The 16,640-nt window shown below is 28.4% G+C and overlaps 1 protein-coding gene across 1 annotated transcript in view; it reads left to right on the top strand.

The window, feature by feature from the left end:
* LOC107447617 (tyrosine-protein phosphatase non-receptor type 13) overlaps positions 1–16,640 on the top strand; it is a 167,913-nt gene that overhangs the window by 6,841 nt on the left and 144,432 nt on the right. The window contains exons 5-12 of the mRNA XM_087151783.1: positions 497–586; positions 2,744–2,839; positions 4,388–4,451; positions 7,449–7,805; positions 11,138–11,261; positions 12,581–12,701; positions 13,442–13,516; positions 15,400–15,562. Coding sequence (XP_087007909.1) covers positions 497–586; positions 2,744–2,839; positions 4,388–4,451; positions 7,449–7,805; positions 11,138–11,261; positions 12,581–12,701; positions 13,442–13,516; positions 15,400–15,562 — 1,090 coding nt within the window. The remainder of the gene's footprint in view (positions 1–496; positions 587–2,743; positions 2,840–4,387; positions 4,452–7,448; positions 7,806–11,137; positions 11,262–12,580; positions 12,702–13,441; positions 13,517–15,399; positions 15,563–16,640) is intronic.

Genomic DNA, 16,640 nt, shown 5'->3' with positions numbered 1-16,640 from the left:
GTTTTGAAAAAATGTCAGAAAAAAGGTTTTCTATTTTAAGGAAACGTACAGAATCAACCAAAAAACCATAATGAATTTGAATTCAAAATATTGAAGAATGTTCACATATTTCAGACCCTTCCTCTATTTGAACATAAGAAAAAATGAACACTTCTGTTCAACTTATTTGCCACCCACCATCTCTTGCTTGTTTAATAAAAGTGTTGTAGTGTTTTGTAAATATTAATTTTTGACCATTATATGAAGATTTAAACAGATTTTTTAGGCTTTTTTTTGTCCTGATATATTGTTAATTTCAATTGTCAAATCATTGTTTTTGGTGATTATAGCTCTACGGAATTATGACTGATATATTCTGCATTATATATGTAAAGCATGCAGTGTTGCAAAAAATAAATTAACTTTTAAAAGGAAAGGCTTTAAAGTGTTCAATGTTGGTTATTATTTATGATTTAAATTGTGTAGTTCCTAATATTAATTTTATTTTGACTTTCAGAACAAACTATCACCATTAATTAGAACTGTCTTTCAAGGATTGTGCCAAAAAGATATTGATTTGCGAATGACTTTGTCTGATGTAATACAGGTATGAGATGCATTGATTTATTGAATTCGTATTTTTTTTTGCATTGTTAAAAGAAAGATTTTACTTTATCGTTCGTAAAATATGTGGTATGAATAGATAATTCTTTTTCACTGTATATGATAATTTTGTTCAACACATCATATTATATAGCTGAAAATTAAAAACTGTTTACTGACTTCATAGGTCTTGTTAAAACTTTTAATAAAATACTATACTCCTGATGATTTTATTTATTTTTAGATATATCTAAATTAAAAATATGAGTTCGTCTTTATGCAATTTCATATAGCAAGAAGCAGCTATACTACTTTTCATGTTATAACATGTTGGTTTCTAATTGGATTGAATTTTGAATAATTTGAATTTTGTTGGAAGAATTTTTGTAAACATAGCTAATATGTGTATGGACAGTGACTTCTTGAAATTAGCCTTACTTTTAAATTATTGTTTTACATAGCAGTAGAGAATCATTAATCTGAAAATTGATTAATTGAATTGTCTAAGCAGTCTGATTGATCGATGGTCTTCCATTGTATACCACTTTTTATTTCTCTTAAGGATGTCAATTTTTTTTTGTCCCTTATTGTCCTTGGAGAGAGGATCTAAGAGTTATAATAGTCACAGTGATTTCATCCCAGAAAAAAAATGGGTAAGAATTTCTCACCCTTTCTCAAAAACAGGGTAAGATTTCAAAAAGTTAAGTGAGATATCTAAAAATTAAAAAAAAAAAAAAAGAACACAAAGAGACTTAAAAAAAAAATCATTTCTTTAATTATAATACATTTTTAACATCTTCTAATTTTTAAAGCATTGAATATTTTTTTTGCATCATCGTATGGAAAATGTTCTACATCTACTTTTTCATCAGCTATTCTCATTTGGTTGCTCAAATGCGTGTTTGTTTCGTTTTGATCGTTTCTACCCACATTAGTTTCATTTTCATTCGTCTGTTTCGGAGTAGAAGATATTGCCTTTACAAGGTATTTGTCCATCTTACATTAATGCGCAAAAAATTTTAACTTCTTACATGGAGAAACCTTACCTACGGTAAACACGAGGGTTGCTGAGAAATGCGTTTTGAAAGAGGTTCCTTGGTTCCGAGGGATGATGTTCTGTTGTTCTTAAAGGTTCTGAACAATACTGATAAATAGGGAAGCTAGATAATGGGGCAGATATTGAAAATAATGAAAGATCCAGGAATATTGAAAATAATGAAAGATCCAGGAAGGAAAATGAAACGGATTTCATTCTAAATGGCGCAATGAAAAATTTTTTTTCAAAATGCTAGAAATTCACAAATTTTGAAATTGGATTATAGAATGTACGAATTTCTCGCGGCTATCATTTTTTAATGCGAGAAAAGAAAAAAATATGCTAAATTCTCGCATTTTTGCGCTGTAGGGAAAACACTGAGTCAGCATTGAGTTAAAGCAGCAAAGATAGAATCTAAAATTATGATGAAGAGTTTATCTATAATGCCGATCAAATTGGGCTCAATTTGCTTAAGAGTGCTCTATTTGTCTGTGACAACTACAATTTGACTAAGACCACCATAAAATAGCTATCAGTGGTTAGAATTATCAGACCAGTAATCTATTAAAAAAAAACAGTGTGCTATTTTTTTTATATGGTTTTCTGGCTTGTATTTTGTCTCAAAATGAGATATGTCACATAATTGCGAACATTAAAAATTCTCATAATTGTAATTTTTCATTAAAAAAAATTTTATTGTCTTTTTTTTTACAAGAGAAACATGTAAACGGACTAATGGAATTGTATATGAACTAGTAATATCATTTATTTACTAGTGCTTCTGAGCAGTGACTAAATTTTCTTAATTTCTATCCCTGTAAAGAAACATTAGCGTAGACAAACAAGAGTACCAATTACCAGTTTAATTGCCAGAAAAAATATGAGCGGAATATACAAAAAGAAAAAGGCAAAAAACTTACCCTAGTGTTTTATTTTTAAATTAGTCTACTTATATGGATTTTTTGTTTATTGGGTTGACCTCAGTTCTGAATTGTCTGAATAATGAGCACCCTACTGTAATTGTTTTGATTGCAGTTTTTATGATTAAAATTTTAGAATTCACATGTGTCGATAAAATTCGAAGTTGAAATAAATCTTTAAAACGTACATAATTTTTTTCCTTAGGTTTGTACTCTGCATGCTGAAAAATACATGGATGGGTGTACATTTTCAAATGTGATTGTAAAGTTGCATCAAGAAGTCCTAGGAAGTTTGCCAGAGGTATGACTGTCATGAAATTATCGAATGGTTTAATGGTTAAGGCACTAGGCTGTCATTGTGAAGGACTAGGGTTTGACCCCCCAGCGGTGACTTGAAGCCCTCCCAGCTTCAAATCAATGGGTACCAGCGTGTCTGGAAGTAAAGGCGGTCCGTGTGCAATTATTGAATCCACAAAAAATTGTGGAGTCTTGACTTCCATGGCACTTCTGGTCCCCATTGGGCTATTACAGGAATGCTTTTTTTTAATAGTATTGGGATTTTGTTCTTGTACAGAATAGTTCAAAAATTTAAATAAGTTTGAAAGTTATGCAATAGATAGCAAAATTATGATTGAACAATTTTCTACAGTTGTTTTTTATCCCTCTCTTTTCTCCTTATAACTTCTCATTTACCTGTTATTATTTTGAGGCCGTTCATTACTAAATTTTTTATTTGAATTTTCAAGAGAATATTAATCTGATTTCCATTTTGGGAATAATTTATGTCACTTCTTTATCAATGTAATTATTATTTTTTTAATAATAAGCACTCTAGTTTTATTGTCAAAATGATGTAAATAAAACATAAGGTTTATAAACTATGTTAAAGGGTAAAAAGGAGCTTTGGCAATTAAAAAAAAGTTTCATTTTGTCTAGTCAAAAGATAAATATTTTTTGAAATTTTAAATTATGAAAGTATATGGACTTGCTTAATGAATTCAATTTAATATGCCATAAAACAAAGGAAAATTAATCATTAAAATGCTATTGAATATTTTTGTAAAAAATCTGGATCTACTTAATAGTTTTTCAGAAAAATTAAAAGAATTATTCTCTACAGCTAGTTTTGTAAAATTTTACTTTAAATCTTCTTTAATTCGGGAACAGTTTAAGAGATAATGTTATCAAAGGAAGCTTAGATCTATCTGTTTTGAATAGTTCATGCAAAAGAAAGAAAAAAGAATGTTTTATAAATATAGGTAATAAATATCTTCATTGCTTGTCTTCTTGCCTGAAACTGTTGTTTGCTTATGATAAGATGTCCAATATAATATAATATTAATTCTTTAACTTAATTAACAGTACATTAAATTTTATTGCAAAACTATTTTTATTTCATTTTCTTACATTAAATTTATATTAAATTGAGTACTAAGGTGTACCAATATTACTTATTAACCGACCCATATATCTATGCAACTAAGTAAGAGCACAGAACCTTTCTTAATAAAGGACTGCATTCTCAGATATAGACATGTTAACAACAATTATGGTGGTTTTTGAACATCTTTGTTATTACACTAAATCTTTTTAATCAGTCAACTTAATACGTCCCAACAAGCCACAGGTTTTGCACACCTACAATAGTGAATAATCAATAAAAAAATTCGAAATTCTACTTTGATCTTAGAAAATGCTACAAAGTCGTTTAAAGTTGTTATTTTGAAGGTCTCATGTTTACTAATGTAATCTGCGAAAATGCAACTAAATGTCTAACGTTAGATTTTAAGGATTCTGTATTCATAACCTTGTGTGTATATTTATTTGATATTTTATTTTTCTATTGCAGAATGAAATTCTATCCCAAGTTGATCAAGATATCTTAAGAGAAAATGAAGCAGATGATTTAAAAAGTAAGTATCAAAGTTAAATTTTTTAATCCTATCCAAGCTAATCTAGCATCATCAGTTTAAATTATTAAAAACTGCTAAGCGAACATTATTTATGAGCTTATGATGGGATACCCTGCTAAGCAAAGTATTCTATCATAACAAAGCACATTAGAATAAGTCGAGTCTTTGTGCTTTATCAAAGAGAGAGAGTAAAGAGGCAAGGTATACTTAGTTCTGTTGTTGATTAATTGCAACTATGATTTTTGGAATGTTTTCTTTAAATAGTTCTGCCAATATTCTTGAAATGCCTTGTAATTTATGATTTAAACATGAGTTTGATTCTTTTCTGTGTTTGATCATGTTTTGTATTCATGATACATTTATCGCATTTTTGAGTAATATTTTTTTTTAAATAGAATATCAGGTAATTCTTTTAATAGAATATCTGGTACTTTTTCCAGTGGAATATCAGGTAAAAAGTCTACAATATTTGTTATTGAACAATTATTGTTTTTTAATTAAAAATAGTTCATAACTTAAAGACTTCTGGGAATTTTTGTGTAAGTAGTTTTTTTCAATTAATTTTTGAAAAGCAATGATTTTTCTCACACAATCAGTTTTCAATATCATCCTGAGGCAAATCCACATTTTAAAAAAAAATTGTGAGATTATGCTAATCTGTGTTTTATTGCCTATACGTTTTAATTTAATCATACATTTCAATAATGATTTTGAACATTGGATATGCATGCAGTTATAGCCAGGCGTGGTTTACAAATTATGGCTTTATACATATTTTACACAATATTGCATTGTGTACCAACATGGGTTACAAATCTTAATTATCTTTAATTTAAGGATAAACATTTATTGATCATTTTAAATGTGATTCTGTTATTTTTTTTTAATTTAGCAATTTTTTTTCTATCATCATACATTAAATTATGTGCCTTATAATATCATAAGGGATTGAATAAACTTTTATGATAACCTTTTCTTTTTAATGAAGTTTATTTCATAATTCAATAAGTTAATTTTTTTAAAAATACTTTTCGTTTTCTATTTTGTAAACTTTTGTCATTAGAATAGTTATTTATTTTGTTAATTAATTTTTTTATTGTGTTTTTTTCTCTTATATGTGAATAAATAAAATAATTGTTTCATAAAAAATTATCTTCACTATTTTTCTAAATTCATTTCAATGTTTTTTTTTTAATACTTGAAAAGCAATAAATTTGCTTACATGTAATTTTTTAAGAAATTATTTTTACTCTTGTAGCATTAAATAAAATCCATAAGTCTTTTCAATTTCAGTAAGTTTATGTTTCTGAAACAATGTATAGTTCCACCAGATTTATGATAAATTTTCCTACATTCTATTCAAATGATCCTTTTTGATTTTATAGCCTTTTGATAATATAGTTCAAACCTTGTTGTGCATAATAAATTTACCTCATGTTCAAATTGCTTGATGTGGTCTACAATTTAAAATATATATCTGGATTATTTTTTCAATATTCTTTGCATATATCATATAATATAATGATCATGCTTGTGGTTTTCCCACTAACTTGCATTATTCCTCAAATTAAATTTGTCCTGTTTACGAAAATCTGCCTTTATTGTTACTTTGCTTTTTACTCTGTAATTTACAAATTGAAAATTGCATGTATCCTACAAATGCTATTTACAAACCTAATCTTGCATAATCTGCAGACAATATTTTTATATCAAGCAGTGTGATTTATACCAACATGATTTGCAAATTCCCCATTAGGATTTATGTTTAAATAATTTCTTAGCAGAACCTGACTATTTGTCTTAACAAGATTTTTGAAAACCTATTGCAATTCATACTAACCTAATTTTTTGAAGAATGTATCAATATTTAATTATAAATCTCTCATTTTGATTTAGCAGAATTCATATTCATGTGATTGAATTGTGAACCTTACACTATGATGCATACTAAGAGATTTACGAACTGCTCATTGCTACTCACATTTGAAACACTTTTTGATTTGTATTTAAAACACTGTTTGCACTGTTGTGGCTCATGTTTTCTCAGTTTGCAAAACCCTTGCCTCTGTTTCCTTTTGATTGATAATTATGTAATGTGATTTGAAAATTGGATATATCTCTTAACTTTTTGCTCATAAATCAGGCATGAGATTCTTCAAACTTTTGGTGAATTTGTCAAATTTCTAAAATTTAGAAAAAATTAAATTTCTACATTTATTATGTATTTATTCTTTTTTAATCATGTATTTAATTTATCTGTTAAGTTTAACAGTTTTTCAGATTGTACACACATTTATATATTTATAAAAAACTTGTAAAGCATGTAAATATTTTAGCACATTTTGATCAAAAGCACATTTAGCACAAAATTCATATTCATGTGATTAAACTGTGAACCTTATACTATGATGCATACTAAGAGATTTAAAAACTGCTCGTTGCTACTCACATTTAAAACTTTTTTTGCATTGCCATTTGCATTTAAAACACTTTTTGCAATCATTCTTTGTGGCTCATGTTTTCTCAGTTTACAAAACCTTGTCTCTGTTTCTTTTTGATTCATAATTATGTAATGTGATTTGAAAATCGGTCATATCTCTAACTTTTTGCTCATAAAACAGGCATGAGATTCTTCAAACTTTGGTGAAGTTGTCAGGAGCTTTCAGACTCAAACTTTGGGAGAAAATAAATTTCTAAATTATTTGTTTATTCTCTTTAATCATGATTTATCTATTAAGTTTAACAGCTTGTTAGAACAGACACATTTTTATAAAAAACTTTAAGTAAGTATGTAAATAATTTAAATGTTTCCTTTTTGTGCAAAATAGTTTCATACTCTTTTTTATTTATTTTTTCATGACCATATTTTTCCCCCGTTCTGTTCTTATATCAAAAACAAATATTGAAAGAATTTTCTGTGGATAAGCAATCACATATGTGGGTAATTAATTTTTTAATTTATGTATTCATTAACATATATATATTTTCTTCAATTAGATGCTAATAAAGAGATGCTTGATTTGGACTACAGTGTGAAATATCTATCCTATGGCCATAGATTAGGCTATCATCCTGAAATATCAGTTAACATCAATGCAGGAAATATTTTAACTGCAAAGGAGCGTTGGAAAAAAGCATATCATGGAGTTAGAGAGCAGATACTGAAATCCAAGTTACATATTTCTACCAAAGATGAAGTCCTTAAAAATTGGCAGGAGCATAAAGCTCACCAGTCAATCTTAAGAGTTTATGAAGAGTTAACTGAAAGAAGGAAAATGCTTGAATTATTACGATTGAGTATTAACATTGGCCCGTCTGCTCCTGTTGATGTGGATACAAATCTTTTAACCACCGGTTAGTTCTGTTTTTGTTTTAATATAACCGTCCTTGAACAGCCGACCAAATTTTCAGTTTACGGCTACCAATGCCCAACTCCATTATTGTTATTATTTAATGCAATAATATTGTAATGTTAAATGTACAAGGAAGAGGTTCTATTAATTTAATTATTATTGAATGAGCTAGTAGCCTAAGCTGTAGAGTTTTTTTTTTTTGGGGGGGGGAGCGTTTGAGTTTTAAACTATAATAAAATATAGCATGTACAATCTATTACAGTAGTTTCATTTTTAAATTTGCTTTTGTTTGGGTCCTTATCTGCTATCTGGATAACAGACAAAAATCTAAATTCATAATACACTGGTATAATAAATGTCAGTGTAGAATACTTTTTTGAGTTTTATTTAATTTAGTTTATGTGGTGTTTGCCTTAAGACAAATTTATTTTCAGCAATTGTAGAAGAATTTACGATTTCAAGTCCGCTATCTAAACTGATTTTTTTCTCATTATAATGTTTTTTTATCATAATGTTTTTTTCTCACTATAATATAAATTGAATTAATTAAAATAAAGGTATACCTTTGTCAAATAATTAACAAGTTGATACATTGCTGACTCATATATTAATGATACATCACTGATGTATTGATGAGGTGACTTTTAGGTTTATCTAAGTTTGTTTGGATCCCAAATAATGAATAGGTATAATTTTAGGGCCAGGATTGCCTGGTTGGTAGGGCACTGGGCTCATTGTCCAAGAGGTTGTGGGTTCAATCCTCGCTGGCTGAAGACTCCTCACGTAGTATATGGTGACTGATGCACACCAAATCTGTTAGGTCACAAAGTCCTTTATGTTCGCATAACAAATCATTCCTCTGAGAGTACTGATTCAGGAGTTTTCTTGTCTTTTGGATTGGGTTCAAAATTACAAGGCTTTGGAGTTGAACATTAGTTGTCATAAACCCAAAATTGGATCGGCTGTTCAACGACGGTTATAAAATAAATATCATTTTAAGTGTCCAAATAGTGTTTGAGAAACATGCCATATGGCTCATCTTGCTCACACTAGGACAAGTGAAGAAACTTTTTTAACTTTTGAAATAAATATGCTTGTGAAAAAAGATTACATACCAAATCTAGACTAAAAAATAGGCTAGAAATATTAAAACCATGATTCATAGTCCTGTGGGTTAGAAATAAAGGTTATGCTGACTTTGGACGAGGCACTTCTATTAATGAATGAAATGAAAAACTAAAGCTACTAAAACAAACCAGTAATCCTTTGGTGCAAATTTTTTCTTGAACATAAATTTTATACTTTTTTATTATTTTGAATTAATTAATTTGGACTAAAGTATGTGAAAAGTATTATATTTAGCATTTTAATAATTTATGATTAAATATACAGTATGAAATACCAGTGTGTTTTTCTGTGTTAAAGGTAAAATCTTTCAAACACGGCTCACTTCCAAATTATAGTTTTTCGAATTTGCAGTTTTCTAGATGTAAGAAAGCAGTTGTTTATTATTGAAACTTCTTTAATTTACAAAATCATTATTGATAAATTTTGTAACAAAATTTTTTTTTAAAAATTTAAACTACTTTTTTTAATTTTAAATTTTAAAGCAAATATAATTTTGATAATCTAACAGATTTTAAGTAACTATTAGACTGTTTTTTATTATAAAAAAATAGCAAGATATAATTTTGCTAGTATTTAGAGCTTTGGAAAATAAATATATAAATGGGACATCGGTGTCCCATCTTCGTCAAAAGTTTAAAACTACTGCTTACATTGAGAAGGAAAAAACTGTTAGATGATTTTGAAATAGCATTTATAAGGTTTTTATGATCAATGGGTGAAATTGATCATAAAAATCTTATAAATGCTATTTCAAAATTTGCTCACAGTTTTTCTCTATTTTTTTATGATCAATGGAGGAAATATGAGGCTCATCCAGAAAGTAAGTTTCCCTATTTTTTTGAAAAGAAGAACTCAAACTTTCAGGATCCTATTTATTGGCAACAAGTACAACAATGCTTCAACTATTTTTCAACATAGCCACCACCAGAATTGAGACACTTGTTGTATCGTGGGATCAACTTTTGTATCCCTCTGTCGTAGAACTCTGTCGCTTGTGAATGGAACCAGCATGTGCCGAAAAAACCGGACACCCGAACACAAAATTCAACGCTTAGGACGCTGTCAGTACGAAAAGTGATGTGCACGGTGCTCTGGGACAAAAAGGGCATTCTGCTCATTGACTTCCATCCAAACAGCAAACGCTGACTGTTACTGTGAAACAATGAATAAATTGTGACGTGCCATTCAAAACAAGAGTCGTGTAATGCTTACTGCAGGTGTTGTGCTTCTCCATGACAATGAATGATCTTACTCCCAGCGATTTTCACGTTTTCTTACACCTGAAGAAATTTCTTTCCTCCGGTGAGCGTTTTGGCAACGGCGAAGAGCTGAAGAGGCCTGTCACACATTGATTCCATTCACAGCCGGCAGAGTTCTACGACAGAGGGATACAAAAGTTGATCCCACGATGCGACAAGTGTCTCAATTCTGGTGGTGGCTATGTTGAAAAATGGCTGAAACATTGCTGTACTTGTTGCCAATAAATAGGTTCCTGAAAGTGTGAGTTCCTTTTTTTAAAAAAATAGGGAAACTTACTTTCTGGATGAGCCTCGTAGCTGGGATAGCCTGGTTGGTAGGGCGTTGGACTTGTGTTCATGAGAACTTGAGCTCGAATCCTGCTAACCGAAGAATCCCCCTGTATTAAATCTTGAAATCTTTTGGGATCACAAAGTCCTTCAAGTTCCCATAACAAATCATTACTTCTAGAGGTACGGATCCAAGAGTTCATTTGTCTTCTGGATTGAATTAAAAATTACAAGGCTACAGAGTTGAACATCAGTAGTCATAGACTCAAATTTGGGTCGGCTTCTCAATGACGGTTATAATGCGGTAAATTGCTATTAGACTCCACTTATCCTAAACCATTAATGGTTCTTGTTGTAAATAATGAACTTCCCATTTATGCCAAAGTATAAGAAAATAATATTCATTGTTTTCTGATAAAATATCTGCAAATATGTAATTACATGGTTATATTTATGTTTTTCTACCTTATCGTTGCTTGTTTAACTCTTTTTCAATCTTACATGATGCAAGCTAGCCCCATTTTTTTTTTAAATGGCCTTAAACTTAATTCTGTAGCTGAGCTGTTTCTATTGTTATGAATACTTTTTTAGCTATTTACCTTTTCTTTTAGCTTGCTTGTTTAATTACTTTTCAATGTTACATTTTTAGTCCAAGCTAACTTTATATGCTTTTTAACAGGGCTAAAACCAAAAACTATAGCTGAACTAGTCTTATTACTACAAAGACCTGCTAAGCAACCTGCCATTTCTTCTAAGTCACATACTGAAGTACAAAATGATAATAGGGCTTCTTCAAGTAGCGAGTATGTAAAAGTTTATAATATTTTGATTTAAAATTCCTCTCTGAATTTTTATAGCTGAGTTAATTTTTTTGTTTTAAATTATCAAATGGAGAATACTGAAAAACAATCAACCCAATTGTTTCAAAGGTTATGAAAAGTTTTTACAAAGTTGTTTTTTTTTTTTTTTTTTTTTTTAATTTTAAAAATCAGATAATTGCAATCTCTTTTCCACATCTTAGTGTCAAAGCAAACAAAATGTATTAAGAATCAAAAAATGGTTAAAAAGGAAACATATTTGGAATGATATTTAGAATGAAATGATTGTTAAAATAGTTCAATAACTGTTACTCACAATAATTTTATTAAATATTTCTCAAGGATATAACATAATATTCATTTTCTCTAGTTGTCTGATCTAGTTCCAATTCAATCTTTAAATGTCGATAAACTTTAGCAATCTTTTTTGAGACCAAAACTGTTATGCAATTTTGACCAAACAAGTCCACATATAGAAAACATTCAATAGCTTCTGATCTACTTATCTTAAATTTTGAGTTACTTTTCTAATTGCAACTGTGATGATAAGTAAATGTTAAAGGCATCTCATTTTGTGTCTACTGATAATGGTCTAAACTAAAATAAAAAATAAAAAAAGAAGAGCCACTGGGTTGGAAAGAATATAGAGTGTTTTTCTGAAAGGACTGCCTTTTATGTAGTTATATAATTTTTATATTACAGAGTTTAAATTAAATTAAAATTGAGAAAAAATTTTGTCAAGTTCTTATCTAATAGAAAGTGATAGGAAACTGTGTATTGATTTTATTTGTTTGTTAGTTTTTTAAAATAAATTTTATGTTTAACATTTCTTCTATTATTAATGGTGTATGCTGTTATAGATTTAATAATAAAATTATTTTATTGTCTTTAAGATTTACTATGTATTTGACCCTTATCCCTCCAAAAAAATAGCACCCAATTAAACCAAAAAACCCACATGGGTTGGAGTTTTTAACCTCAGAGTATGAAAAATACTCAGTTTAGGAATTTTTTAAAGAAAATCTGATATTTTGATGTTAACGTAGGCCCCCATCCCTGAAATCACTTTAAAAAATGGAAATATTTGATATGTCAGCTTTTTTAGATAATGGAATATTTTTAGATTTAAAATAACCACCCTTGGGAAAAAATCACCCCGACAAACTTATTTTAATAAAGTAAAAACTTTTAGAATATATTTTTGCATTAATATTTTTTTTTCAGTTATATTGTTTTATTTATTAAGGGATTGTAATTGATGTTTTGGAACTTTTCTTTTTCTATATATTTATTTTTCATTTCAGTTCTCAGTTTGCTTTTTCAAGTAATAGCTCTACTTCAGATGAAGAATGCCCTAGACAGCACTATTACAACATTCAAGAAGTTGCTTTAAAGCAACCTTTTTCAACTGATTCTGAATCTCAAGTAAGACTTGTAAAACCATAAATAAAACTTTACTCTTTTTTTTAGTACCTTTTTTTAATACCTTTTTTTTTAAATATCCATACTATTTTTTAATACATATTGCGTGACCTCCTGCCAACTTCTTCAACTTTTAGCCAGAGATTTTTTCTAAGCATTAAAAATGATTGCAAAGTTTATTTTTTAACATTCGATTTAAGTAGAATTTGTTCACCATGAAATAACAATGAATCAAAGATGTAAATAAACTTGTATTTATTTACATTACTTGTTATTTACATTTTTTGGTTACTGAAAAAAGAAAATTCTTTTCATGTTATGACAGTAACCTAAAGCTAAACTGAAGGCTATGTTAAAATTTTTTTATATAATATATTATGGCTTGCACTGAGCGCAGTGCTGATGTAAAAATTCCTCTTTGATAGACGGGTGATGGGTTAGAGTCCTTTTGCCGCGAAGCATACTATGGGAGGTTTTTGTGGTTTTTCTCTCTATGTAATGCAATTTGAGGTTTGGTCTATCGAAAAGGTCCCCCTCAAAGGCAAATTTCTCTCAATACTTGATTCAAGAGTTCTCTTGCCTTTTGGACTGGTTTCAGAAATTTCAAGGCTATAGATTTGAGCATTGGTAATTATAAACTCAAAATTGGGTCTGTTGTTTAATCACAATTTTATATAAAAGAATTCTATTTTTATCAATCTACTATGCATTTCACATTTTCAAACATAATTTATTATTTTTAGTTTCTGATGGGACCTGAATTTGTAATAAATCAGCTAAAACCTCCTGAGCATGCATCTCCTTTTTGTAAAGATGAGGTAAGTACTTGTAATATATAAAAATGATTATTTTGAATTATTTGTGTAATGGAAAAGAAAATCATAATTATATTTCTATTTACAAAATTGTATTCATATTTGGTGTTATGTGGCCATCCTTTAAATAATTTAGCGCACAACCCTTGAAAGACGTCATAATTCATCTTTTATTTACTTTTTAAAAGATATTCTATAATTTAAGCAAGATTTTGATTCTGTGCTATTAAACATTGTCAACAAATAAATAAAAAAAAGGCCGAAAAACAGCTGATAGTTCAGGGTTATTAAAAATGCCACACTGCACAAAAGATTTATACATTTCCATTGTTGAGCAATCTTTTGCTTTTTGTGTCATTTTCTGGTTGTGTAATTTGATGATCAAAAATGACTTCCTGGGTCGTGCATAGCTATCAACTCTACTGGATTTTCCAGTAAACTACGTGATTTTGCCAGTTTCTCCTGGTCTACTGGTTTAATAAAAATTCTCCTGGTTTTTGAATATGTCAAAAAATTCCCTAAAATTGAGTAAGTTTCCTAAAAAAATCTCCATAGAAATCGAATTTTTTTCCATAATGAATAAGTGTCACTAATACATAAAGCGAACCTCATTTATAAAATTCAGTTAACTATCGTAGAGGAATTAAATGCCTATTACTATTCAAAATTATGAATAAACCTAATACATAACATTTCAAGTTCTTTTAATGTGAAATCATAAGTGGAAATTATTACAGTTTTTCTTTTTTGATGACTATAAAAATCCCTAAAATACCTTATGCTTAAAATAGTTAGTACATTTTGCAACAATTATCATGAAATTAATATTAGTTCGTAAAATCTATTGGACTTTTTCCTATCCGTGCCGGCAGCTATGGTCGTGGGATTTAACAGCAATGTGTGACTTTTTTTTTTAAATTGAAGGTTTATACTAAACAAGCCTATGATCACTCAAGTGGTAAATGATAAAATTAGGTGCTATATCAACAATGGAATTCAGCCACATTTACATAAAACAGTATTAAAAGTGTAGGCATGTGGCAGCAAAGCCCCTCTCATTACCTGGCTTTCCCTTACATTACTTTAAATCATGAATTAATAAATATTTTGCAATTTAAATTTAAAAAAAGCTATATTTTCTATCAAAATTACTATTTGGTTTAGTTTTGGGACACCTTATACTAGATTTTATTTAATAAAATAGTGGAATTCCTTATAACAAGTGCGAAAGAACTGCAATATATACTCATTACAACCAGTGCTCATAGGTTTGTAAAAAATTCATTTAAGTTCTGACTAAACTATAAATATAGAACTTACTTAATTTATTTTTTATTTCTGTACAGTACAAGAGATGTTGCAAAAAAAAACCAGTTCAGCATATAATTTGCTTTGAATTATCTTATTGTCTCTTTGTTATTGTTCTTTGGATAAGACTCATGACCCGAAAAACATCATAGACATCAAAAGGAAATTCGTGGACTTGAAAAACATTAATAAAAAAGAATTTTTCCAAGAAGGAATTAAAGCTTGGGAAGTGGAAATAAGTAGAAATTTTATGAATCACGAAAATATTTCTCCCCTTAAAAAGGAGCTATACTCTAATGGACTTAGCATTTTACCAACCAAGTGTTTCTGATTTCTACGTTATATCCGAATTCTGGTTAAATCAGGGTTTGATTTACATAACCAAGTTTGACTTAACATAAAATATTTTTCAGCATACACATACAAGTATTGCTCTGATGGTATAAAAATGAAATGTTTTGCTGATGAATAGTGTTTTTTTTGTTTGAAAAAAATCTTAAAACACCATTTTTTCCCTTTTAAATAAGCATAATTTTTGTTTTATCAAATGTGAAATTAATTATATTTTCCTTCTATAGGATATTAAGAAGTTTGCCTTCACAGTTGTTGTCCACTTGCTTTCTGGAGAGACTATAGAAATTGAATGTGTTCCATCTACAAATGGAAAACAATTGATGCAATTCATTTCTGATAAGCTTAATTTACAAGAACGATATTTATTTGGATTAGTTTTTAATTATGGTGAATATGTTTGATATTTGAATTTTTTCAGTTATTTCAAATATTATTTGAAATATCCTCAGTTACTACTGTTTACTTTTTATTCAATTTTAGTATGACTGTTTTAAATAACAATTTGTGTAATTTTTATTTGTCATTTAAAAATTGTATGTGAATTTCTAATTTTTTTTATTTTTAAGAAATGATATTGATAGTTCAGGGCTCTTAAAAAATGGCTAATTATGAATTTTTTGTTGGGTTGTGAATTTATTTGTATTTTTTTTCTTTCAAAGAAGTACTTAGAGTTGCTTATTATTCATTTGAATTAATTTTGTATTCTTAAATGTAGACTATTGACAGATAGTCTACAATTAATAATATAAAATTAATAGCTGTTAATTTTATGAATAGCTTTTGGTTTTTCAAAATTGTGAGCAATCTATAATGTAATTCTATTACATGATTGAAATGTTTTGTTTACTCAAAATATTAGAGTAAAGTTTAAAAAAATGTTTTATACTTGGTAAAGCCAATACGTAATGGGAAGGGTGGCACTACTTTCAACAAACTGTGTGTATTGAGTATTTTCAAAGACCTTTAAAGTATTACTCAATACCATTATTCTAGGAATACCTTTTGAGTCTAATAGATTTCATACAGTTGTTTTAGAAATTAAGTATTTTTTTTCATAGTGTGTGAGTTATGAGTGTTAGAACTAATGAAATCCCATTACTTCTGGCTGTATTCCTTGCTTATTTTTATTATTTCATTTATAGTTTTATATTTTACATGTTTGATTGCATAATTTTTTGTTTATAGTATGAATTTGCTTTCGTTGAACTACTTATACCTTTCTTTACAAACTATAATTTTTCTACTTTAGTTTTAGAATAGAGATAAAATTCCCGGAGGATTCCTTTGAAACATGTTTTAATTTAGTTAAACACAAAGTTGTTTTTGAACTGTTTAAATTTTCACTAGATTGCCTCCATGAAAATAATTATACTGAATCAAGTATAAGAAAACAATGCCAAATGAATATCGTTATTTATTTTTGGTTTCTTGGATGTGATTTTTATCATTTTTTTTTAATATTTAA

Source organism: Parasteatoda tepidariorum, chromosome 9 (assembly GCF_982258835.1).
Source record: "Parasteatoda tepidariorum strain Cologne lab strain chromosome 9, Ptep-v5.0, whole genome shotgun sequence".
In the NCBI taxonomy this organism is placed as follows: Eukaryota; Metazoa; Arthropoda; class Arachnida; order Araneae; family Theridiidae; genus Parasteatoda; species Parasteatoda tepidariorum.
This window is presented reverse-complemented; position numbering and strand designations above follow the sequence as displayed.